At 41.6% G+C, this 27,250-nt stretch overlaps 1 protein-coding gene across 1 annotated transcript; it reads right to left on the bottom strand.

Moving 5' to 3' along the window:
* Positions 1-562: 562 nt before the first annotated feature.
* METAP2 (methionyl aminopeptidase 2) lies at positions 563-26,250 on the bottom strand. The gene is made up of 11 exons (XM_073620155.1): positions 26,032-26,250; positions 19,564-19,671; positions 19,128-19,193; positions 13,022-13,124; positions 12,282-12,443; positions 11,810-11,991; positions 11,614-11,708; positions 11,431-11,527; positions 4,419-4,522; positions 4,220-4,335; positions 563-2,424 (listed from the first exon to the last, which is right to left on the bottom strand). Exons 1-11 carry the CDS (start codon positions 26,186-26,188, stop codon positions 2,172-2,174), a joined length of 1,443 nt encoding a protein of 480 aa, XP_073476256.1. The 5' UTR covers positions 26,189-26,250; the 3' UTR covers positions 563-2,171.
* Positions 26,251-27,250: the final 1,000 nt, after the last annotated feature.

The following is a 27,250-nucleotide window of genomic DNA, read 5'->3' on the forward strand; positions in this document are numbered from 1 at the left end:
CGATCTTTCCCCGGAAGTGGGAGCGGATACCTGGTTTTGAAAGGTATTCGCTCCCCCCTGAAGGGTGCCAAATGTGGTATTGGAGGGGGGGGGGGTGAAGGAATCAGATCCACGGAAGTTCCATTTCTGGGTGGAACTCCCCTTTAAGCATGTAACTGGTGCGAGGCCAACTAATGGATTTTTAGAGTAAAGAAAGACCTTTTTATTCTTAAAAGTTCTTTGTTTTCCCTGTACAGAAGTTATTAGCAGCTTGGTATATAATTTTAAAGCAATATATACACACGCTAGTTGCCTGATAATCCTAGGTCTCCCTTACAATCTGCTGGCATTGCATAGTTAAGTAAATTTTAAATAACCAGCTTACGGCTGTGTGAAAATCAACATTTCTGAAAATGTTTAAATGCCCAGTGTGATGTAGGAAACATGCTAAACCAGTGTTCCTCAACCTTTTTTTTTTTTTTCCAGCCAAGGCATTCTTTAAAATTGCACACAATCTTGCAGCACACCATTCTAAAATACGAAACAAATAGGTTACCGCAGCAAAATCCACACACATAGGACACTCGTTAGAAGTGGTTTATTCTTCCAAAGCAAATACACCTGTGCACACTGGTACTAACTAGTATTCCAGTGTTTCTCTTCTCCCTCATTCAGCTAATGTGATCCCAGTGCTGACAGAGAGGGCAGGGGAGGGTCAAACAAGGATGCTATGCAGGTACCAGATATCCTTATCAACTGATATAATTGGATGTTAGGGTGTCAACAGCTAGAAAGCTGTAACTGGTGCACAATGAAAACCTGTGGCGCTGTGCAACTAAAAGGCAGGCTTGTATACAATTTTTGGGTAATTTTTAGCCATTTTGCCAAGGCACCCTGGTTGTTCAAGGCTGCACTAAATACTAGCTCCTGAAAATGTTTCAAAAGCACTATGGTATCCTGAGGGGGGGAGGCTTTAGCCGGAATGGATATAAAATGCATTCAGATGTATATATTTTAAAATTGGATGGATGAATACAGCTTTTACCGATCATAAACTGCCCCTTACAAAAATACACCAAGGTATGGAGAAAGACATTGATTTTCCAACATAGAGCCTAGGGGTGACTGGCCAAAGTAGTATTTTTTTTTTTTTTGTCAGCCATCCTCATAGTAAGGTATAATTATGCAAAGTCTATAATAAGTGCATGTACAATATGCAAGTCACATAATAGCTTATCCCTGATACTCCACCTTTTAAAACTTCAACAAAATCAATCAGTGCATCATTATAGTGAGTCAGTTCTATTAGTCCTGAACTTTAGAACACAATGGGATTGACACATTTTCCAAATTAAATTTTTTTTTTTTTCCTAATTGAAGTGGGAAAGTTATGTGAAAACATGTATAAACAAACCCATAAAATAGTATTTAAAATATTTTCAGGAATAAATTACTTTTAAAATCTAAAAGATCAGCCTAAATAAGTCTAAAAACTATTATACTTTTCCTTTAAAAACATCTGAGGCAAGTGAAAGGTGTATGATGTGATAAATGTTGCAAATAAACAGGTACATTTGTAACACCCATGTGATCTGAAAATATTGTGGTGCACGTGTCACTAGAACAAAGAATGTTGAAAACCCATTAGTCACAATTATTTACATTATATAGATTCCGGAGTCATACTGCAAATGCCTGCATTAAACCTAGATAAGAGCCTGGTCAACCTACACACAGCAATTCAGCAAAGGAGAATTCAGCTCCTTTGTAAACGGAGGATTTCTGATTCGAAAATTTAAATGTATTTATTTTTTTTTTAAGCAAAAAAGAAAAATTAAGGAAAAGCTTCCAGGGAGTTAAAATGCAATGCTAGTATCTGCAGAGACAAGTTCAAGAAACTTGTGCCAATATATCTGAATATAAATATTTCAAAAGCATCTCAAATGCAAAATATTTTAAACATAAAATTTAGCATAATTAACATTCCCCTGAACCAATGAGCTGAACAAATACTCCGGTTTTTTAAACGCTCTGAAAGTTAGCCTTGCCCAATGTTAGTAAAGCCATGTCTTTAATCCACATTTATTCCAATTTGAGGTGCTGACATTAGGAAATCACTTCTCCAAATAACGCTTACAATATGCTTCCACAGAAGTAGTATTTAGAAACAGGCAGCAAATTCAAAATCAGCTTTAATAGTCATCTCCTCGGCTCACAACTTCCTTGCAGGTTGGGCGCAATAGAATGGTATGTTCAAACTGTGCTGTATAGGAGCCTTTGATATCACAGAGGGGTGGGTAGGGGTCCACAATACCCAAATCACACAGGTTCTTTAGTGCCATCAGGTATTTACTCTCCCCAAGTCGATCCAGCCATCGGCGACAAAAAGCAAGAGTGCCGAAGTTCTCATGGATGACATTTAACAAGTGTTTAGCTCTTGGAAGTCTGAAAAAGGAAAAAACAAAAAAAATATCTTTAAATTCTGAAAAAAACTTAAAACGCTAAAATATCAGCTAGAATGAAGCTCACCAAATTAAAGTAGGATATAGTAGGATAATAAAGATCAACCTATGTTCTTGGCGCCGGCCTCATGCAAATATGCGGGTGGGCCTTTGTGCCAAGCGTTCACATATTTGCGTGAATTATGGTAAATGCAGATGTGCCGAGAGTGCACGCACTGTGCGTTACGACAAGCTCACAGTCGGGAGCTTTCTGATCATGTTGCAGCCAATCACGGCAGTCACATGATCATAAACCTCACCCCCGGCATCTGAAACCTCTTAAAGGGCCTGGAGGCGCCAGCGCAAAAGGGGTTAAAGGCCAAGTTCACTTCTTTTCTCTCAAAAGTACAGCTTTCCTATGTTCCAATATATCATTAATGTACCTCTGTTGCGTACACACACACAAAAAACTGTCCCCAAGTTCTGGAGCAGGCTTTGCCTCAGCCCTTTTATTATAAAAAGCTACTCCATATCTTCCCGGTATCCGTCCTGCAGGATGTCAGAGCCATTAGTAGATTGTTTTAATGAGGTCAGCTGCTGAAGAACTTTCTCAAACTGTGCTACTGCCCTCTTCCTCCAGGAGACTGCTCCCTTCTACCTTAGTTCAGCCCAGTGTTGCAGTGCTTTCTAAAACCAGTAATGAGGAAGGCATGTTCCAGAGAAGTAAAATGCACCCTATTCTGTGCTGCAGTAAGGCAGTGCATGATGGGATATGAAGTTTCCCCAAGTTGGTCACATGATGGTACAGAAAGACAGGGATTAGAATGCATCTATTGAACTTTTGAAAAGAGAGTGTGAAGATTTAAAGCTGCCATGGGCTAGGTAAGTGGGAAATAAGCACATTGGGAAGGCTTGGGCAGAAGATACATTAGAAAAGGCTTCTATTATGAAAAGTGAAATTCTGCTTGAAAAGGTGAACTTGGCCTTTAACGTAACCCAGTTCGGTCTTTCAAATAATTCTCGAATGCCAGCTACCTAGGATGTGTTATAGACAGTAAGTAAGCAGTGCACCTCTACACCTTTCCTTTTTGTAATACTTTACTAAGCACTTATTCTATATCCAGCAAATGGTCTCCCATCAGACTAAACTCGCAGCCCGTGGAGGAGTCTGGAATGATTTACCTTCTACATAAGAGGTAGTAAACTCGCCTCACTGGCAACCCCTTTGTCCCCATCTTTTCAGTGCTGCCTCCACTTATCTTTGACAAGTCTCCAGAGACTTCTCTTACAAGTGTGAGGGCTCTCACTGCATAGGCAATGCCAGCATTTGGATGTAAGCACCAGAGCAGGTCTGGGGGGTGAATGAGAACTTTTAAATGTGGGGAAAGAGAAACGCTTCCCCCTCTTTGCCTATACTGCTGTATCTATATATATATATATATATATATATATATATATATATATATATATATATATATATATATATATATATATATATATAAAAATAGCAGTGGGGAAAAAAGCAACACATCCTTCTAAACATGTGGTCTCAGCAAGGGCACACACCTGAGTATTGGTGTTTACTGTCAGCAGCAAGTGTGCGTCCTTGAGTGCAAGCACATGTTAGCCTTTCCTTTCCACATAAACTAAAAGATTTGTTCATTGCATTTCAATACATACACAAACACCGGTCAGACAGATTTGGAAGACTACAAAGATGTAAAGATACAAAACATTGGTACTGCTGTACACAGCAGTATTTTCATTTAAACATATAAAAATTCAGAAGAGTCTCCTACCTAATTGGCACATGCCCAACACCAAAGTTTTTCATGTAGTGAGAACATTCCATGTCATCATGAACCACTCCCTTCCCGGTGCTACCGAAAGTCTCTATTGCATACACTTCACCCTCCTGAAAAAGAGTTTTTGTCATTTCCATTTCAATATACTATAAAATGAACAGAGATAAAAAGTGCCATCAACTGCAACATGTACCTCCATTCTTGTTGCTTCACCACCTTTCACAATGGGCACAGTTTTTCCACCATGTATTCTATAAGGGCCAATAGAATGACCATTCAGATTTCGAATCGGTTTCACTTAAAAGAAAAGTCACATTACAAAAAGTTAAGAAACAGAACCAATACACACTCTATCCCAACTTTAAGAGAGGGGGAAAAAAAAAAAAGAATTGTACAAGGGTATACATATCCCATGCCCACAATGCTTTACAGTGCGGCAAAAATGATCCCCCCAGTGCACCATTTGATTGGACAACCATATGACAAATGAGGATTAATATTAATAAAATGTGAAGTTATGCAGGAGGTAAACACATGCATGCATCATACACTCAACTGAGAATCTGATCTCCGGGTGTCTTCGTAGATACCTTAACAGCAGCATGCAATGTCAAGCTGCAGTTAATAAAGCAAACAAAATCATTTCTTGTATTAAAAACAGCCATTTAGGAGGGATACAGATCACTTATATAAATACAGGCAAAGGGGAATGGATGGATCGGAAAGCAAAGGCCTGGGGTGAAGACTTTAAGAAACTATGCACCCAAGAAAAGTTTTGAATCTTTCAGATGGACTGTTTGTCTCAATGAGGAGTTAACCAAGAAGTAGATGTGCATACATCCTCAAATTCCTTCTTTCATCCCCAGATGAGGCTGATATATATGCATCATGTTATTACTACAACTATGCTAAATAAGGGTTTTGGGCTTCCTCTGGATCAACTGTGGTTATAAAATTCTATATATGGAGGTTTTCAATTTATTAATTTTTTTTATTGGTTAAACTTGGCTGGTCTCAGGACCACTGCTCGCTACATTTAAAAAGAAACAGATATGTCAATTAAAATGTCAAACAGAAGAAATAACACATTGTGACATTATGCATCCCTGACAAAGCTCTCCATTAAGAGTGTGAAAACGTGTTTTTTTTTTTTTTAATGTCACTAGGATGTGGTTACACCTGATAGGCACATAATTTTTGAGGGGCAAATATTCCTCTAAGGTAAAGGAGCTCTGATCTGATTCATGGGAGGGAAGCAAGCAATAGTGTAGTTTGGGCAGAGGCTGGGACAGTTGATGTGTTGGGCTCTAGGCACTTCAGTATTCACTGTACCTGTGAGAATAGAGCCTTTTCTAGTACACGGAAGGGCAAATTGTGGTGCTCCCTCCGATTATGCCTCTGTGATACTAAACAATAGCCCTAGAGCAGGTTCAGAGACAAACACTTTCAGATCAGACTATATAAGCTATGGATATGCCAAGAGATATCTCAGAGAGAACAGCATCTGGAAGCCATCCTGCACACTACTAGCGGCTAAGAGGAGATGTCAACATGATTATATTTTACTTTTGTATTCAGGTTTGATAGTACGTACTTTAACCAGTTGCCTGCCGCCCACTATTAAATGACGGCGGGTCGGTGCGGCTCTCATTCTGGGACGCCGTCATATGACGACGTCCCAGAATGGCCGCTCTGGCGTGCAACGCAACGATCGTGGCCATAGGACACGGTGCGACCCTGATCTCTGTAAAGACTCTTTAACCATATGATCGGCTGTGTCCAATCACAGTCGGTCAAATGTAAACACGGAGATGCCGGTAATCGGCGCTCCTCACCTCACACTGACAGAGTGTGTGGCGAGGAGAGCCAATCAGCGGCATCTCCACGCAGGGGGACATCTAGGCATGTAATCAGGACACTGATCATCAGTGCCCTGATTACAATATAGTGCTAACAATGCTAGCAATCAGTGCCCACCAGTGCCAGCAATCAGTGCCGCCTATCACTACTATCCAGCAAAGCCACCCACCAATGCCTCATCAGTGAAGGAGAAAAATTACTTAGTTTCTGTCAGTAGATTTTGTAACCAAATAAAAAAAAAAAAAACATTTTTTTCAACATTTTTGGTCTTTTTGTTTTGTTTTTTTAATAACATAAAAAACCCAGCAGTGATTAAATACCACCAAAAGAAAGATCTATTTGTGTGAAGAAAATTATAAAAATGTAATCTGGGTACAGTGTAGCATGACCGCGCAATTGTTAAAGTGCGATAGCGCTGAAAGCTGAAAAATGGCCTGGGCAGGAAGGTAGGCAAGTGGATAAAGTGTTACTAAACCCAGGACCCTGCTGTCACAATATCTGCTCTCCCACAGTACACAGAACATGAAAATTAAATTAAAGCAAATATAAACTGCTACATACTTTTTCTCAGCAGTATACAGCAGTCTTGTGACTATCAGTGTCCAGCCAAGCACTGGTTAAAGCTTGTAGGAGGAGTTTTCTGACTGACCTATGAGACTACAAGGCCCCTGACCATCTGTCTGGACAGTGCCGATTGGCCCTGTGTTGATCACATGCATCCTCCAAAGAAATAAAGAAACCTCGCACGCAATACACACCAAACTGAGCATGTGCAGTCTGAAATCATAGACTGTGTTATCAGTAAATAATTAGGAGTCAGTGGAAGGAGGGGAGGATCAGAGAAGCCAGGAGCAAACCAGCCTTTTTACACAATGCAGAGGAATAACCCTCTAGATTCCACAGTGAGTATAACAAGCATACAGACTCATTTTACTGTTGTGGGTTTAGTAACACTAACTCTATTGACAGCTTTGAAGCTCATTAAATTTCTTACAAGATTTATAAAAAGGCAGCAACCTATGCAATAAGAAATTGCAAGCAATAACACCACCACTGCTTAGGTATTTAAAAAAAAACAAAAAAAACAAAAAAAAAAAACAAAACACTAACTGAAGTGACAAAGCTGGGTAAAGGTAGCTTTAAATCACTAACAGGCAAAAATACAGATTTATTCCAGTTAAAAAGTAGCCCCCCAAAAAAGGTAGAAAATAACAGCAGATTCTAAAGAATGTCCAGTACCTCCTAAGAAAATTTTTTTGACATAATCTGCATATACAGTGGATATAAAAAGTCTTCACACCCCTGTTAAAATGTCAGGTTTCTTTGATGTAAAAAAATGACAAAGATAAATAATTTCAGAACTTTTTCCACCATGTGACCTATAAACTGTATAACTGGACAAACGAAAAAACTAAAATAATATGGTTGTATAAGTGTGCACACCTTTAAACTAATACTTTGTTAAAGCACCTTTTGATTTTATTACAGCACTCAGTCTTTTTGGGTATGAGTCCACCATATTGACTTGGCAATATTTGCACACTCTTTGCAAAAACACTCCAAATCTGTCAAATTGCGAGGGCATCTCCTGCGCACTGCCCTCTTCAGACAACCCCACAGATTTTCAATCATAGTCAGGTCTGGGCTCTGGCTGGGCCATTCCAAAACTTTAATTTTCTTCTGGTTAAGCCATTCCTTTGTTGATTTGGATGTATGCTTTGGGTCATTGTCATGCTGAAAGATGAAGTTTCTCTTCAAGTTCAGCTTTCTAGCAGAAGCCTGAAGGTTTTGTGCCAATATTGACTGGTATTTGGAACTGTCCATAATTCCATGTACCTTGACTAAGGCCCCTGTTCCAGCTAAAGAAAAATAGCTCCAAATCATGATGCTGCCACCACCATGCTTCACGATGGGTATGGTGTTCTTTTGGAGATGTGCAGTGTTTGTGCCAAACATATCTTTTGGAATATTGGCTAAAAAGTTCAACCTTGGTTTCATCAGACCAGGAAACATTTTCCCACATGCTTTTGGAAGACTTCAGATGTGTTTTTGCAAAATTTCACCGGGCTTGGATGTTTTTCTTCATAAGAAAAGACTTCTGTCTTGCCAGTCTACCCCATAGCCTAGACATATGAAGAATACGATGCTGCATCTGTCCCCCGCCGCCTCTGCACTAAAAACCGAGCGAACAAACACCGCTGATGGCTCGGTTCTCACAGTTCCCCGAGCAGAGCTGATGACTGTCAATCAGCAGCTCTCTGCCCCACCCTCAGCTGTGGAGGTGCAGGAAGCGGTAGTCTCAGGCGCTCAGTGGCTCGCCGAGAGTCTGAGATGGGTATCAGTCCAGGCACCTGGCGGATCCAGACTTTGTCGTGATGCGGTGCCTGGATTAATTCCTGTGACATCAGCAGAGAGCGGACTTGAGCCCGCTCTCTGCTAAAAATGGGTCACAGGAGTGCAAAACAAATTGCACTCCTGTGACCCATAGGAGAAGCCCAGCCAAACGAGCTCTGGCTGAACTTCTCCTTTTAATCAGGCCTGTGATCCATGAGTTTTCCAGTTATTGCACTTAGCTTAGGTGTGCACTGACTCCTATTTACCATGAGTTTGAATGTGATTGCTTAATTCTGAACACAGCTATATCTCTAGTTATAAGAGGGTGTGCAAATTATTTTATTTTTTTTTACCCCCCCCCTAAAAGATTTCAGTTTGTTTTTCCGTTGAGTTGTACAGTTTATAGGTCACATTACATTTATAGATCTTATGTTTTTACATGACAGAAACCTTACATTTTAACAGGGGTGTGTAGACTTTTTATATCCACTGTAGCACAATTTTTTCTTTCAGAAGTTTGAAAAGAATTTGAACCCACTCAATAAAAATAGGGCAAATCTAAAATTTTCCCATATCTGCCCACAAACAGGGCTATTCAAAACAATCAAAAAGGTATTAGTCCTGGAGAGAATGCTCTGGTATCCAAAAGCAACCGTATATTCAAAAAAAAGTACATCAAATGCTTATGGCTGTAGATTAGGTATAAAGCCTGGTTTTTAATAACTAAAAAGTTATAATCCAACAGAGTTTTCAATAAGAAGTTTAAAGCTTGGACCAATATAACTATGCATATGCCATACCTGGCCTATCCCTCTGGAAGCTGAATATCACAAGTAGACAACTCTACTCCAGTGAGCTCCACTTGCTTCCAGGTCCCATGAGGGCCAATGCATTCTGAATACAGGAGGTCAGCCGTTCAGCATGGACACCATTTAAAGAATGTTTTTTTTCTTTAAATTAAAGTATTGTTCTGATTGAACAAGTCAATGCCCCGCCAGAAGTCATTGAGAAAATGCAAAATATTCCTATTCTGAGCAGCCAGCCTCCTGTATTCATAATAAATAAGGCCTAGCAGCTCAGCACAGGACCCTGAAGCAAGTGAACAAGTGGGGGTGCCTTCTTCAGCGACTTCCAGCTTTTAGGAGCATCGGCAAGGTATGGTATATATACAGTTACATTGGTCCAGCTTGAACCAATGTAACGGTTTAAAAAATATAACATGCCTGGAATTCAATGATTTGTGCCCTATTCACTTGCTCCTTCACTTAAAAAACCTCCCTTCCTCATTAAATCCCAATTCAAACTGGCCACCTTTGTACTACTTGCAGCAAAACAAACTAAAGCTTTGAAGAAACAATTCATACAATCTACTGACGTTAAACAGCACACTGACCTGTTCCTCATTAATAAAAAACTCACTAGATGCCCACAAAAAGTCATAATGGTTCAAAATCTTTGCATCCAATACACCCATACACTTTCATCTGACAGCCTACATTCCTCTAATCCTACCCTTCCTTCTTCCCCACTCCTTGCAAACATTTTTTTTTTTTCTCTTCGCTTTTTATTTCTGGTTAGTATTTTCTCTGCTGATGATACACACCTGAAAAACAAAAATGATGCACTGTCCTCTTAAATCAAAGTGCTAAAGGTGTTTGAATATTATAAACCAACTGACAATAAAAAGATTGTAAAACCTCTGAACATACTAGCTCATTATGAAATACTTACCTTAGAACGATGCCCTGCAGTTCCATCTCGCACTCCGCTCCCATGATGGACATCTTCCACTGAAGTTACTTTTGGGTTCGCGTGCTCTGACGCTGTGATTAGCCGGAACCATGATTATGTCACTCCCACGCAGGAGCGCAAAGCCGCCGGTCACGGCGTGGCCATTGAAGAAACGCCACCAGCAGCTGTTTCTTCAGTGCGTATGCGCCAATGACGTCGGCACCAGCGCATATAGTGAATAAATGGTGCAAGTTTAGGAGATATTTACAGTACCTACAGGTAAGACTTATTATAGGCTTACCTGTAGGTAGAAGTGGTGTAACAGAGTTTACAACCACTTTAAGATTCAATTAGTAACATCATAAGGACTTCTTGTGCAATAACTCATTAAACAAACTGCCATCTTGCAGAAACTCATGGATCAATAAAGTACTTTATGATTTTACTAACTGAATATTGACAGTTGGTTTAGGATATTTAAGCACATTTAGCACTTTAATGATTTCAATGGACAGTGCACCATTTTTTTCTAGTCTGCACTTATCTTGTATTCAGATATAGCTGCAGTCTCACTTACTGTAGGACACTATACACAGGATTTTTCTGGTTGTTTGGATGATACAAACTTGTACCCACTGAATAAAACTGGGACTTACAAGATGCACATGATCTTAAAAGGTGAAGTTTAGGGTTTCAAGAAAACAAAACATATACTCACCTCAATGCTGCAACATTGGTGTGATGCTTCAGCGGTTTCACGTCGGCTCTAAGAGCGAAAACTTAGTGATCACATGACCACGGATGGCTCAAGTTTCAGTCTGCTCGAAGTGGAGCAGTATGTCAGTCACCGCTCTCCGCCTTACTCCTGCAGCACCAAACAGGAGAGGAGGTGGGCACAGCTGGCTCCAGCTCCAACCAACACAGAGACAGTTAACCAATCAGGCAGCTGGGTGGATCCCTGCAAAATGGTTGGAATCTTTCCAGAGCCTGAAGCAGCTCTGCCCCGGCAGCCCACTGTCAGCTGGTTCTGGGTCACAAGAGAGCAAAATTAGGTGCAGACCTGTGACCCACAAGAGAAATATGGCTTTTTTTGGCCATACTTTTAACAGAATTCCCCTACTATTGCCTATGTTATGCTATTATAACTGCATGTTATCCATTTATGCTGAAAATGTAATAAAAATTTACTAGAAGTAAAAATAAGCAGACTTTAAAGGCTTCACAAAAGGTATACTGCAACCTATTTTATGTCAGCAATAAATGAATGTCTATATGCATACCTTGATATGTTTTGCCATCAATTTCAACCTCATACGATTCCATAACTTCCTGGATTGCTTCACCAACATCACAAAGGCGAACATCAATACCGGAACACTGATGGCGGCAAATAATCAAAGAAATCAGAAACTGATTACACATCCTTGAGATGAAAAATTCAAGGAGGTCTTTATGAAACATACCCGTACTCCAGTGTTTGTAGCATCTTTGACGGCTTCCAGCAACTTGTCATACTTTGAATTGAATGTGACTGTGAAAGCACAGTCAATTATATGGCCTGAGATGAGAAAAGCCAAAAAGAAAAAGATATTTAACATTCTACTCACTATGGGCTTCTTAATTACTGTGCCTATATAAATATGAATCACAGCACCTTACCATTGATATGTGTTCCGAAATCAATTTTGCAAACATCATCATACTGCAACACTGTGGGATCCCCAGCATTGGGAGTGTAGTGGGCTGCACAGTTATTCAAGGAACAGCCTGTAGGAAAAGCAAGCCCAGCATACAGTCCATTTTCCTTAATAAGCTTGCGAGAGCAGTCCTCCAGTTTTTCACTGAAAAACAAACAAAAAATGCATTAGTAACATTTCTACTAATCAGTTTTTCCAGTTACAGCATTACAACAAGAAAGATTGGTTTTGCAAGGATATGTTTTAGCATGTGGTATACAGTTGCTCAGTGTGTATACAATACCTACAAAAATTGAAGCGGTTGAACAAAAAAAAAAAAAAAAAAAAAGAGGATTTTTCTGACCCCTATAATTTATATGCCAACACATCCTTCACCAACGTTTTCAATCTGCCTATTTTATGTGGATCCAGAGCATGCCAAACTAAAAGCTTACCAGATTTCAATCATGGTCATTCCTGGCTTTATCCAGCTCATAACATACTTCCTCACTTGTCTATGAGCTTCAGCAGCTTGTCTAAAATCAAGCCACATTTCCTCACTGGCCTGGTCCAGCGCTTTCTTCTCTTCACTGGTTATCCTCCAAGCCGCAGACCGTCTGAGAAATATGCAAATAAATTCATGAATGCATACTCAAACCTAGAAAATGACATAAAATGGTAGCTTTTCATCAGCAATTATACCAAAGGAGAAATGGTTGAGTGACAGACCAATAAAGCCTAATTGCAGCAATTTTTTTTTGAATGAGGAAAAAGGTAAAATATTTGTCAGGATTTTATTGGCCCTACCACTTAAGGAAATAGGAAAAGGGTATGAACAAAAATGGCAATAAAAATCAGACAGATGTACCAATCTTTTCCCTCTCTATCTAAAATGAACATTTTGATTGGAGTCGAGTTTCAAAGCTCAATATACCATCATAGTAAGCATATCTTGTTTTGCAACCCCCTGGAGAATCTCTGCCAAATCCTAAAATTGGTTTCATAAAAAGTGTTCTGTCTAAATGGTATTCCATCCCTCACTAGCAAAGTACAAAACTTCAAAAATACATAGAAAGTCAGATATTAACCTGCAGGAACAGTCATCTATATGACTTTTGACATCTGCTTTTTTAAATAACCATTAAAGCACAATGTGTAAAAAAGTTCAGAACCTTTCATGTTCTCATATACATACCCATCTTGGGTTGCTGGATATTCACACTCCTGTCCTTTTGGGAAAACCCCACTTGAAAACAGCTCACAAATAGGAATAGAAGGTGGATCTGTTTGCGATTTGGCTGCAATAAAATCAAGATAATAATCAGAACTCATTTATTAAACATGCAATTAAACACGAACCTCAGTATCCTGAACACGTTGTGCTCATAGCTCCTTTCTCCACGAGCAGTAAAACTGCTAATGGCTTACTTTTAAAATAAAGGATTTTATTGTGTCATCATTACTTATGTAAAGTACACTGTGCCCAGGCCCGAAGGACACGAAGGCCCCTTTCACACTTGTGCGACTTTCCCTGCGACTTTGGACAGTCACATGACAAGTTGTACCCCATGATTCCCAATGATGACCATTCATATCTGTGTGACTTCAAGTCGCACTACTTCAAAGTAGTCCCTGTACTACTTAGGTCTAGCCTGAAATCGTGTCATAATCGCGGCAAAATTGCATCAAAATCACAGTAAAACCGTGCGGCTTTCAAGTTGCAGCATTGCAAAAGGGGCCTAGGTGAGGCCCAGCTTCTACTGTTCTCCTTCTCCATCACAGGAGTGACCTCTCAAACACTGAGCTCAGAGCCACTGCATCAGAGGAGAGAAAGCGAATGTCAGGAGGATTGAATCAGGGAAAAAAGCTCACTCCTGTGATGGTGAACAGTAACAACTAGGCCTTGCTTAGCAACATCCTAGCAAGGTCCTGGGAGTTTTCAAGTCATGGTTCATGAGTTACGCAAATGGCCTACACCTATAGCAAGGGCATCATTCAATTTTGGTCAGAGTTGCACAGTTAATCTACAGACATCACCCATCTGCAAAGGCAGTTTTATTGGTGAAGGTGAACTAACCCTTTAAAGCTGGCGACTTTTTTTTTTTTTTTTTTTTCCTTACTAGAAGGATGTTAGGAAAAGGTTTCCTAAAATAGGTAGCAAAACCTCTTTCCTATTGTTTATATTAAGACCTATAAAATGAATTTGCCTATGTTTTTCCATTTTCCCACCTCATTCTCATCATTCTAACACTGCAACTTTTCCTCTCAAATCTTTTAGAAGCTGGAAAGAAATCGGTAAGATTCAGCAGCAAAAACAGATGTGCACAAAAATGCATTTATCTGATTGTAATGCTTTTTTTTTTTTTTTTTTAAACTTATTTAAGCTAAAAATATAAAGTATGAAAAATTATTTTACAATTCTTTAAAAACAAACCATTAAATCTAATGGATAATTATTTGTTTAAACTGGAACTATAGGGAAACAGAAAAATCCATGTGTATATAGCTTTACTTGCCAAAGGAGTACTGTAAAGCCACTCTTGTGACTTACACAACCTCTACCACAGTGCACAAAAAAGATCACTACATCAGATAACCTCCATGGTCATTAGACAGAGCTGATAATGCAGATTCATTGCCCAATGAGCAGGCTGGAGGCACAGGTATGATCTGGGAAGGCCTGCTATGCATTTCAAATTATCCTCATGGTCTTTTTTTTTTTTTCCCTTTTCACCTTTTTTATCCTTTAACCGTTTCCCGCCCGGCCTATTGTACAACGACAGCTGGGCAGGACAGCTCTTCTGACGAACTCCCATTCTTGCCACGCAAACCGGTTGTGAACTGTGTCTCTCGGATACAGCACATAACCGATCAGGGTAAAGCGCCAATGACGTTGGCTCTTTACCATGTGATCAGCTGTGTCCAATCACAGCTGATCACATGTAAACAAACATGTAACAGCCCCAGGACGTTGTCAGGTGTGACAAAACGCAGAGTGAGGAGCGACATGCTGACGTCACCGTGATACACGCAAGTCCTGGAACCACGGGCTGCAATCGAGAGCTGGCCGTCTCAGTTTTTTGCACTGCATGGATTTATTTGTGCAAATGTAAGTGCAATATTCTTTTTATTCATTAAAGTTACCCGAAGATTTTATGCTATGGAAGCTTTTTTGTAAGGGGTTTAACACCTGGGAAGACGCTGAGATCTTGGCTGTATACATAAAAGGCCCGGGCTGGGTATTAAGCCAGAAGCGCATTTGATCACCTGTAATAAGAGATCAATTGGAGTCAGTAAGCGGCAGTGTGTGTGAAGGTGGAAGGCAGATTTTTCTCTCATCACTATTCCCGGGTGTATTGTGTGCTGATTTCACAATGGATATCTACTATCAATAGAATGGACTGTTTATATTGTGCAGTTTGAATAAATATATTTATGATTTTTATTCAAGAAAGGTTGAAATGTTTTAATTCACTGCCCGGATTCACTTTATGGAAATTAGCGCGACTTGATATTGGAAATTGTTGATTGATGTGTGTATCTCGCAGGAAGTCGCAGTTGTTTTTCTATATTCATTTCAATTTTTATTTTTACTAATTATATCACATCATATATAGGACAGCGCAGTCGTTTTTAATTAGTTTGACATGTAAACAAATGCGCTGTCACTGTCTGAGGAAAGGAAAGTCGATAACTGGCTTTCATGTAACAGGGGACATTTACACTGATTTTATAAAAGAAATCAAGAAAAAGGTTTTTTCAAAATGTTTGGACTTTTTTCTTTCGTTTAGCAAACAAAAACCCAGTGATTAACAAAATACCACCAAAAGAAAGCTCCATCTGTCTCAAAATTACACCTACTGTATAGAGGTCAACCGATAGGCTGATATTTGGCTTTTTTTACTTAATCCCGATTGTGCTGATAAAAAAAAGCAGATTATAACTTCAGAGGGACTTGCTAATGACTTCTGTAATAGAAGTCAATGCAAGTTTCCTGGAGTTATCTGTGGAGAGGATTCTCTCCTCCCTGGGCAGCCTGCCAAGTCTGATAAGAAGATACATTGTATCTTTTCAAGTTCTTTTATCAATAGACTGAGCTCTGTGTGTAGAAGTTCTCAGTTTAACCATTTAAAGACTCAATCTTTTCTGATACTTGTTGCTTACAAGTAAAAATCCTGTATTTTCTGCTAGAAAATCACTTAGAACCCCCCAAACGTTATATATATTTTTTTTTAGCAGAGACCCTAGGGAATAAAATAGCGGTTGTTGCAATATTTTATGTCACACGGTATTTGCGCAGCGGTCTTTCAAACGCAATTTTTTTTTTTTTTAAATTAATGAAATAAAAAAAAAAAAAAAAAAAAAGCAGTAAAGTAAGCCCATTTTTTTTCGTCCAAAAGTTTTGATTACCTGTTTTTGTGTATTTAATATTTAAGATATAGTTATTTTTTGTTTAATCTAAATTATACATACAAGTGAACTGATTGGAGGTTTGTTTTGTTTAATAAATGTTTAAATGTAAAAAATTTTCTGTATCACTTATTACTTAAGGTTGCTTTCACACTGGAGCGGGCATGCGTTGATGGTAAAACGCTGTTAGTTTTAGCGGCGCTTTACCGTCATTTTAGCGGCGCTATTCGGCTGCTAGCGGGGCGCTTATAACCCAGCTAGCGGCCGAGGAAGGGGTTAAATGCGCCCATGAAGCGCTGCTGCTGAAACGCTTTGCAGGCGCTTTGGCAGCGGTGCGCATTCATTTCAATGAGCAGGAGTGGTGGTATACACTGCTCCAAAGATGCTGCTTGCAGGACTTTTTTTTAACATCCTGCCATCGCATCGCCTCAGTGTGAAAGCACTCAGGATATCACACTGAGACTGCAGGGGAGCCGTTTTACAGGCACTTTATAGGTGCTATTTTTAGCCCAAAAGCGCCTGAAAAAAGCCCCAGTGTGAAAGGGGTCTAACTGTTAGATTTTATGAGATGAAGGGAAAAAAAAAAAAGAAAAAAAATCGGCCTAATATATCGGCATCATATATCGGCCATCGGCCACCGCGATTTCTAAATATCGGCATCGGCCAGAGAAAAACCCATATCGGTCGACCTCTACTACTGTATAACGATATATATTTGGCTCTGAAGAAGCTCATGTTCACAAACCAAAAAGGTCAGCACGGCGTCATTACCCTGTGATGTCCATTCCTAGACCAGACCCTGCAGACTCCCACACCCACGTTATCTACCTGTGGACCGATACTGCACATGTGGAGCAGGACAACCGAAGAGTGCTCTGGTGGACTACCTCCATGTGGATTCTGTCCATGAGGTATTAGGAGCTTTCAGCATGGTTGGGGACTGGTGAGATCGCACTCACTTACTTTCTGTATACTGTCCATAGAACGCCAACTCAACCACATGTAGCCACCCTCCTAGCAAGATACTGCACGCACACTGCTCCTATCCACACCCGTCTCCCGCTTACAGTCCAGCTTTAAACAGCCAGGTTAGCCGTTTGGCTTCCATTCAGTATATCGATGTGCAGACGCCATTCAGCCTTTACCTGTACCTAAGGCTATACTATGCAAATGTACCACTGATTGACTGTTTCAGCAGACTCAGCCATCCATCCCTCATACTCCATAATACATCTGGCCCTGTACTACCATTCAAGCCATAGACTGGCCAACTGTGGTTAAACCACATTATACTCCATCCGCAGTCACTTGCACTAGTGCCTCTTTGATTCAACCCTCGGATTGGATGAGTGTGTGGTGGATGTGTAATTTGTGTGGGTGTCTGCAGCTGCTTTCTTGTATGGTTTTGACAATGTTGGCATTTTAACTTTGTTATGTCGGATGTTTTTGCCATTTTTCATGTTCTATCATTACTAAATATACTTTAATAAAGCTGTTTATAATTGACCGATTGATCCTCTTTGAAGATTTATTTTTGGACCTTTAGTCCTCCTTAAATATATGTATATTGATATATACTATATACTCACCAGCAGTTTAAACTGATGTATTAGCGGCACTAAAAGACAGCAATACGCATATATGTTGCGTAGGATGGGTGAGCCTTAACGCACAGCCACTGCATATATGTGTCTTATGTTGCTCCAACAAGCACCCCCCCAGAACTGCGACTGAGCCAGCATGGAAAGCTAACAGCTAATCAGGGACTATCAGAAGCCAGTAGGATGGGCTCCTGATGACACTAGCACTGTCAATCAGTGCCACATAATTAGGAGCCCCTACTACTGGCTTCGAGGATCATGCCCCAACATGCCTGCACCAGGTCCCGTTACTCTGGCAAGACGTGTGTAAAAAAAAGACTTAAGATGTGACTTTCTTCCACCCTAAATTATAAAGAGTAGATACCGTATTTATCGGCGTATAACACGCACTTTTTTCCCCTTAAAATCAGGGGAAAATCGCGGGTGCGTGTTATACGCCGATCCCCTGCAATCCTGAGCTTCAAAATCGCCGACCGCGATTTGAAAATGGCGCCGCCAGCGCCGAAATACACAGAGCCGTCTTCTCGGCCACTTTCGGCTTCACTCGAGCGCCGCCCGAACCTAGCCGAGTGTACTCGGCTAAGTTCGGATAGCTCCGTTCACAGTCACGCCCATCCCGGGCGGGACTACGAGTGGAGCCGAAAGTGAACGAGAGCCGCCGAGGACCGGCTCTGTGTATTTCGGCGCCATTTTCAAATCGCGGTCGGCGATTTTGAAGCTCAGGATCGCAGGGGATCACAGGATTTTCAAACTGCGAGCTGCAAGGCTGCACTGGGGCAAGGCTGCAATGATGGGCATTTAAATGTAAGTTTTTTTCCCTTAAAATTCCCTCCTAAACTTGGGGTGCGTGTTATACGCCGGTGCGTGTTATACACCGATAAATACGGTAATCAGAAAGTTAGACCACATTTGTAGAAAAGGTCAGACAGAGCATCTCAATGCTGTCAATCTACTCCAGCCTCTTTAAACAACTTTATGACTACACAATTCATTCTAGGATGTTGTGCATTGCTGCTCTGAATCAGGCTCCTGATGGTGACAAAGCTGGACCATACCGGCACAATGTGTGTCGGCACAGCCAATTTTAGCCTTCACCAGGGGTATGTGCACCAGGGTGACACAATAGAGAGACATTGGTCATCCCATAGAAAAAAAAAAGTTCCTAAACAAGGACCTTCAAGACAGAAACAAAAAAAGGTATTATTTTAATGAAAGCTAAAGAAAAAAAAAAAAATTAAGAGTTAAGATATTTTGGGAATTGCTTTTAGATCTACTTTAAGACAAGCTTACCCCCTCCTTTCTTCTTCTTCTTTTTCTTCTTCTTCCCTGCTGCTCCATCTCCTTTACCATCACCATCTTAACACAGAAGAAGAGAGTTAGAACATAACTGGATCCAGTATAAATTTAGGCGAAATGGGGGAAAAAAAAAAAAAAAAAAAAAGGGGAACAAGCTGATTTTTTTCACAGGTGTCACTAGACGGTCGAAGACAGATAAATGCCAATCAGGATCTATAGTCCTAATCGCACTGGATACATATAGTTTTGTTACAGGCATGGGAACTAAACAGCTTCATTAAAATTCTTGAGAAATGCACTGCTGCAAATGCATTGAAGGTGTGCAGATTGATTTGGTACAAAAATAGAAACCACAAGGGTGTCAGACTGGTACATTGCCGCCACCACCCCCTCAACAATCAGACGTTCAGATAATACAAGATGGACAAACCTTCCTCCTCTTCATCTTTATTTTCAAGTGCTTGTTTCCCCATTTGTTTTGTCACATCATCTATAATCTGGGCTGCTTCTGCTTCTCCTCCTTTCTCGGGTTCTTGTCCTAAAATAAAGAACAGAAGTATTGAAGGATATTCAAGTAACCCCTATCCATTACATGCAGTTCAAGTTAGGTAAATCAGGCACAGGTCAATATTTACAAGAGGAAATTGTTATTGCTTGAATTTTACTGTAAACTAATGTTATCCAGATTGTGAAGGCTCAAAGACGAAGACTACTACAATACAGCTAGTGAAGCTGTACATTTCCCAGTTATATTTGTGTCTATTTTCCAGTGAAACCATTAGCCAATCAGGAGCATTCGAAAATTCTCAGCTTCCCACGCTCCTAAAGTCAGCCCATACATGGATCGAAATTCAGCCGGTTCAGCAGGGACTGGCCAAGCTTCAATCCATGTATGGGCAGGGTGGTTGCACAGAAGCCAATCTACCGATCAACTTCTGTACAACCGCCTTGTCTGATTTTTGCGCTCAATCAGCACTGCCAGCTAAAGCCAGCAGTGCTGGTCAGTGTATTCTGACCACAGGAAAGTGTCCACGCCATCAGAATACAATAGCTCAGCGGGAGGGTTCCCCCATCCATCTCCAATGTGTAAATAGGGGAATTTGGTAATTTTCTCATTCAACACACTGGTTGTAAGAGGAGTTTTCATCCTTTTCTGATTGTCCTATGAGGATGCAGGACCCCTAACCCTCTGCCTGGACAGTGCCGATTGGCCCTGTGCTGATTACATGCACCCTCCCAAGAAAAAAAAGCTCTCTAGGACTACACACCAAAACGGAGCATGTGCAGAGTGCCCCCAATGCTCTGTTCTATCAAGAGATGGATTGGGGAGGGTAAAAGAAGAGGAGGATCAGAAAGGACAGGATCAAACAGCCTTTTGACATAATGAGGAGGATTAAACCCTTAGGTTCCACAGTGAGTATAACAAGCATGCTTTACTGCATATGCAGAATGGTTTTACTGTTGTGGGTTTAGTAGCTTTAAGGGCTGCTGTAAACAGCCTTTTAAAGGGCTGTCTGATTCCTATCTACACTTGGCAGTATTCATGATTTCATGAGCTTGGTGCTGTAGAGTATCAGCTAAGCATAGGACGCTAATCAGACGCTAATCAGATGCTTTGCAATGAGCTCAGCAAAACATCCAAGCACATGAAGATGGGCAGCTGTTCACATCAATTAACCCTATAAGCAGCAAGCAGGGCAAGGGTTTTAGGCTGGATTCACACCTATGCATTTTTAGTGCTTTTTGCATTTTGCAGATTTGCACTACAGTCCATTTAACATGGTTTCCTATGGAACACGTTCTGTAGTGCAAATCTGCAAAATGCAAAAAGCACTAAAAATGCATAGGTGTGAATCCAGCCTTAGACAGCTTTCACAGGAGCATGAATGGTAACTCAGAGATCGACCTCACCTCCTGATAATTACTATTAAAAACAGACCTACAGTGCTGTGTAAACGTATTTGCCCCTTCCTGACTTTTATTTTTTTATATTTGTCACATTTAAATGATTCGGATCAAACAAATTTTAATATTACACAAAGATAACCTGAGTAAATTAAAAATGCAGTTTTAAAATCATTTAATTTAATAAGCGACAAAAACTGTCCAATCCCGCCTGGCCCCATGTGAAAAAGTAATTGCCCACTTAACCTAATAACAGGCTGGCTCTTGGCGGCAACAACTGCAGTCAAACGTTTGCAATAACTGGCAATGAGTCTTTCACATCGCTGTGGAGGAATTAGAATTATTTTAAAAGGGTTGTAAACCCTCGTGTTTTTTCACCTTAATGCATCCTATGCATTAAGGTGAAAAAACTGACAGTGTATGGCAGGTCCCAAAATTCAATCATTGCTTTAAAGTTGAAATACAGTAAAAAGGGTTTTTGTTTTGGACAGAGTATGGGAGGTTAGCATCCGTATTAGGGAAGCATGGGATGAAGGCAAGATGCTCAGTGAGCTTCTTTTTCCTTTTACTACTCAACTTCCAGACAGCAAGCCTTGCATGAACTACAGTGACAGTTTTCTCAGGCTGACTTTCTGGACCACTGCCAGGATTCTGTCTGCTGTCAGGCTGGGAAGATAGAGCAGCTGCAGTGCTATAGCATTCCCAGGAAGTGTCGGAGGTGATTAAAACCAAGCTCCAGCGTGCCATCAAATAATGTATCCAACAACCCAGCCTTGAAGTGGAACTTCACTCTCTCAATCAACGTTGACTATTTTTAATCCTTATGCTGCTAACATTAGTAAATGGATAGGAAAGTATGTCAAATTGACTTGTTTTAAACATTTTTTTACATTTCTTCAGTTGCTTCCTGGTTTCCATGCCTAGACAAAGCATGTCATACATCCCAGGAGTCTTCAGGATGGGTTTTCACCAGCTAAATACACCTTCCTGCTTGCATGCCAGAGCAAAAGGCAGATGTATGCCAGGAAGTAAATGCTACATGAATCATCTGCCCTTATTTAAGATGGCCACAGCCAGGAATTCTAGGAGGGGGATATCAGAGTGATTTCTCATCAAAATAAAGCATGGAGGAGTTTGCTTTGAATATTAAAAATTACTTAAATAGCATTTCTGGTGCTCAGATGTAGTGTAGTTCCACTTTACCTCTGCACTGAACAGACCCCTTCTTTATGCTATGGAGGTTACACAGTGGCAACAACTATCTACTGCTGCATACTACCAAAGGCCAAAGACCGGATGCAAAAATCTGACTCAGGACCCACATAAGTCCTTATAGCTTCCATGGTTTCTGCCCTAGGTTAATGGAGTCCTTTCCCCCGCAATGGTTTTGTGCTGAGCAGCCCCAATCCTTCTCTACTTGGAACCCCTGCCGGCACTCTGCGATCCTCCCACAGACTGCCCCCATAGCAAGCCGCTTGCTATGGGGGGAATCATGCATACTAGTTCCCAAGCCCTGAGCCCCCCGCTCCCTCCTCACTTGCTGTGACTGACAGCTGCATGAGAGGTTGTCTGAACCAATGAGAAGGGAGGGAGCCGCTGCTCTCATGCACATCGCTGGATCGAGATGGGGCTCAGGTGAGTATTAGGGGACAGTTGCAAACAGAAGGTTTATTGCCTTGCATTGAATGCATAAAGGTAAAAAAAAAAAAAACTCCATCTCTTAGAACCACTTTAATGCAGTGATCAGTGAAGGAGGGGGGGGGGGTTACACTTTTCATGGAGGTCAGCTTTAACCACTTGCATACAGGGCACTTTCACCCCCTTCTTGCTCAGGCCAATTTCCAGCTTTCAGCGCTCTCACACTTTGAATGACAATTGCGCTGTCATACAACACTACACCCAAACAAATTTTGTAACTTTTTTTTTTGTTAGACAGATAGGGTGTTCTTTTGGTGGTATTTAACCACTTAAGGACCAGAAGGATTTGCCCCTTAATGACCAGGCCATTTTTTACAATACGACAGTGCGTCACTGTAACTGACAATTGCAAGGATGTGCGATGCTGTACCCAAACAAAATTGGCATCCTTTCTTTTCCCACAAATAGGGCTTTCTTTTGGTGCCATTTGATGACCTCTGCTTTTTTTTTTTTTTGCACTATAAACCAAAAAAGACCGTCAATTTTGGGGAAAAAAAACTATATTTTTTACTTTTACTATAATAAATATACCCCCCAAAAAAATGTAGAAAAATGGTAAAAAATGATTGGTTTGCACAAAAGTTATAGCATCTACAAAATAGTGGATAGACTTATGGCATTTTTATTATTTTTTACTACTAATGGCGATCTGCGATTTTTAGTGGGACTGCGACATTGCAGCGAACAGAATGGACACACTTTTGGAACCACTGACATTTATACAGCAATCAGTGCTAAAAATAGCCACGATTACTGTATAAATGTCACTGGCAGGGAAGGTGTTAACACTAGGGTGCAATCAAGGGGTTAAGTGTGCCCTAGGGAGGTGTTTCTAACTGTGGGTACAGTGTAGTGACTGGAGGAGCAGACAGATCGCTGTTCCTAATCACTAGGAACAACAGATCTGCCTATCCTCCCCTGAAAGAACGGGGATCTGCCTGTTTATATTGACAGATCCCCGTTCTGTCTCAGGAGCGATCGCAGGTGGCCATCGCGCTCCGGCATCGCGCGCGCCCCCTAGTGGTCTTAAAGCGGCCAACGTACAATGACGGTGATTCGCCCAGGACAGCCAACCTGCCACAGTACAACTGTGGCAGCTGTTCCTTAACTAACCACCACTGGGATTTTTAATTCTTGCTAAACAAACGGAAAAAGACCAACAAAAATAAAAGTTTTTTCTTCGATTTTGTTATAAAATTTTGTAAACAAGTAATTTTTCTCCTTCACTGATGTACGCTGATGAGGCTGCACTGATATGTGCCACTGATGGCTAGCAGCACTGATAATCGGTGCCCTGAGTATTAGTGTAGATGTCCCCTGTGTGGATTTGCCGCTTATCGGAATGCTGATTACTGGCAAATCCTGTTTACACTGCGATCAGCTGTGATTGGACACAGCTGATCACAAGGTAAAGAGCCGCTGTGATTGGTTCTTTACACTAATCTGTGATCAGCAGTGTCCCAAGGACACAGCGATCACAGAGCATGCCGCGGTATGCCGCAGAATATGCGATCATGAGAGGACGTCCATAGACGCCCTCCTGGTAATGTGAGACGGCGATGTAGCTAGGGTTGCCACCTCATCCCTTTAAACCCGAACACATTAATTACACAGGTTCTGTGGCTGATTAAGGTGGTAATTAAACTCACTTGGTGCCTTATCTGCATTAAATTAGCCTCAGAACCTGTGTAATTAAAACGTGTTTGGGTTTAAAAGGATGAGGTGGCAACCCCAGCTGTAGCCATCTTTCCTGTATGGCGCGGTAGTGAAGAGGTAGTGCCAATCCCCTTCTTACCTAGTTTGCTGGGTTATGCTCCATAAACATCCTCACACCCCCAGCAAGTCCAACAGCATCCTGTAACAACCCGCTGCTCTCACTTGGTCCCATGCTGCCATCTTGTTCTGCGTCATCAGGAGGCGGTATAACTACATATTCGGCGACCCATCGCAGTTTGCTACGGAAGTGACGTTCCGTCGCCATCTTGCTACACCCCACACTCCTCCACAGTAAAGATACACTAAGAAGGGGGAAAGCGGACAGGTTGTTACACCCATCAGAGTTTTGCATTTTACACGTATTTATAACAGTAAAGTCAGTTTATATAGTGAAATACAGTACTTACAACTCCGTCTGACTACTTAGATCTTGCATTTTAAAAGCAGTGGCAACCCTGCTCATCTCACAGGTTTGCTCATCTGACAGAAGTTTGCTGCTTTTAAAATTCAACATTTAAAGTGGAGTTCCACCCACTTTTACAACTCTTCAGCATCCCTCAATAAACTGTGCACTGTAAATGAATTGGATATTTTTATATTTTTTTTCTCAGCACCCACTGTATATTTGCTGTATTCATTTTTAACTTCCTCCTCCCTGGCTGCGGCCCATCGCATCATTTCCTGTTTGCAATGCCTTCTGGGAAGGGGCGGCAACTTCCTCTAACACTGCCGTTGCTATGGAAACCTGACCTGAAACCTATTACACTGCTTGTGCTGCACTGAGCATGTGCGAGATCTGCAAGGATGAGATACAGGAAGAAATACAGTCTGGCTTCAGATGCCCACGGCCTGCTGTAAGTTTATAAAACTACTGCTATAAACTAACAAAACAGACCTTAGTTTACAGACTAACTTTACTAGAATACATTAGGCTTGTGTATTATAGGGGTATTTTTATTTAAAAAGTATAATTTCGGCCGGAACACCACTTTAAGCAGACGGAGTTGTAAGTACTGTATTTCACTATAGAAACTCACTTTACCGTTATAAATACATGTAAAATGCAAAACTCCAGTGGGTAAAACAGCATGTCCGCTTTCCCCCTTCTTAGTGTATCCTTACTGTGGACGAGTGTGGGGTGTAGCAAGATGGCGGCGACGGAACGTCACTTCCGTAGCAAACAGCGATGGGTCGCCGAATATGTCGTTACAGCGGGAGGCGGGCCAGCCCCGGGAAGAGACGGCCAGCCCCGGGAAGAGACGGCCAGCTCAATACAGCAGCAGCTTGAACAATTTCCACTGCTGACACAAGCCCTCCTGGGATGAGTGATGGGACACATGCAGACAAAATGCATTTATTATTGTTGGGATATGGTGAATGGCGAAGGAAGGATTCAGAATAAAAGGGAAGTGTGTGGGGTGAGGATAAAGTCATAAATAACATATGAGGACGCCTGCCAGGCACATGGCTGGGGCTGCACATCACCCACTAGGCTAGGAGATCTCAGACACACGCCTCTCTCCTGCACTGAGGACTGGGGCCCTTAGCGGTCTGTACACATGGCGCCCCCTCCTCTCACCCGCTTTGGTCTTCTTCTTTTTCTTCCTCTTCTTCTTCCCCGCAGCACTGTCCCCCACCGCCGTCAGCTCGTCCTCGTCCAGCTCCCCGTTCACATGGCGTTCACCGTCCTCCTCCTCCACCCCTGGGCACTCTCGTTGCACCTCGACGCCAGCCATCTTACCAGAGAGAGGAAGGCAGCCAGTCTCCGGGACTTCAGTGTGGTGGGAGGAGCGCACAGGTGCATGCTGGGACGGACGGTGGAGGACTCAGCTGACTGCACTGACCAGCTTGCTGTAGACTCTAGTCATTTCCGTTCTGTTGTGGAATGAGAAGTTTAGAGCTGTTTACACAAGCACTCATAGATTGTATTCTACACACGAACAGGGCCATCTTAAGAGCATTATAGGCCCCAGGGCAATACATTGCACTGGGGCCCTGTCTACACAATCACGCACGATTGCACAAAGATTGCACATTTTCTCTTTTTCCTCTGCAGCCTTTTCCTCTTCTATGCTCCACTCAAAACATTACGTTTCATTTCTGCTCTAAAGGTTATTTTCACCAACAGGTAATAAAGTTTCTTTTTCCTCACCTTTCTTACACTTCCTCGAATTAGTGGTAACTCGAAGATTGATATATACGGGGGACACATAAGATATTACAGTCAAAACTTGGGGGGGCCCGGGCACTAATAACTTTCACCACTAAATCATAAAACTAAAAAAAAAAATAAATGAATATATATAAATGTACACACTCACACTCTGGTCCTGCCTGGTTGGTATTAATGCTGGCGTGGATACTACTGCCTGGCTCCTGAGACGCAGAAGTGTGACAGGAAGCTGCAGCATGCGGCTGCAGTATTTATATCACTCCGCCTGTGAAGAGCCGGAACTACACAGAAAGCATCGGCTCCGTTCTTCACAGTGACAGCTGACTCACACTTCACACTCACCGCCGCTGAGTCGCTGACTGATATCGGGACTGATTGTGCGGCACTCTGTCTCTGTGAGGGAGCCGCACCGCACAGCACTGGCACAATGCGGCAGCGAACTTTGTGACATCTGAATGATGCTTGGCTGGGGTCACTGGGCAGGTGGGGCCCCCCAGGCAAGTGGGGCCCCCGGGCAACTGCCCAGCGTGCCCATGCGAAAAGACGGCCCTGCACACGAACCCTTCTGTATATATATTGTACTATGAAATATTTCTACACAAAGTTTGGGGCTCAGGTTCCTCTA

The sequence above is a fragment of the Aquarana catesbeiana genome, linkage group LG03 (assembly GCF_042186555.1).
Source record: "Aquarana catesbeiana isolate 2022-GZ linkage group LG03, ASM4218655v1, whole genome shotgun sequence".
NCBI lineage: Eukaryota > Metazoa > Chordata > Amphibia > Anura > Ranidae > Aquarana > Aquarana catesbeiana.

Coding starts and splice junctions, on each gene's coding strand:
- METAP2 (XM_073620155.1), bottom strand. CDS start 26,188: ATGGCTGGCGTCGAGGTGCAACGAGAGTGCCCAGGGGTGGAGGAGGAG. Junction 19,672..26,031: donor AAAGAAGAAGACCAAAGCGG/GTGAGAGGAGGG, acceptor TCTTTATTTTAG/GACAAGAACCCGAGAAAGGA. Junction 2,425..4,219: donor GTTGGGCATGTGCCAATTAG/GTAGGAGACTCT, acceptor TTCCTTTTTCAG/ACTTCCAAGAGCTAAACACT.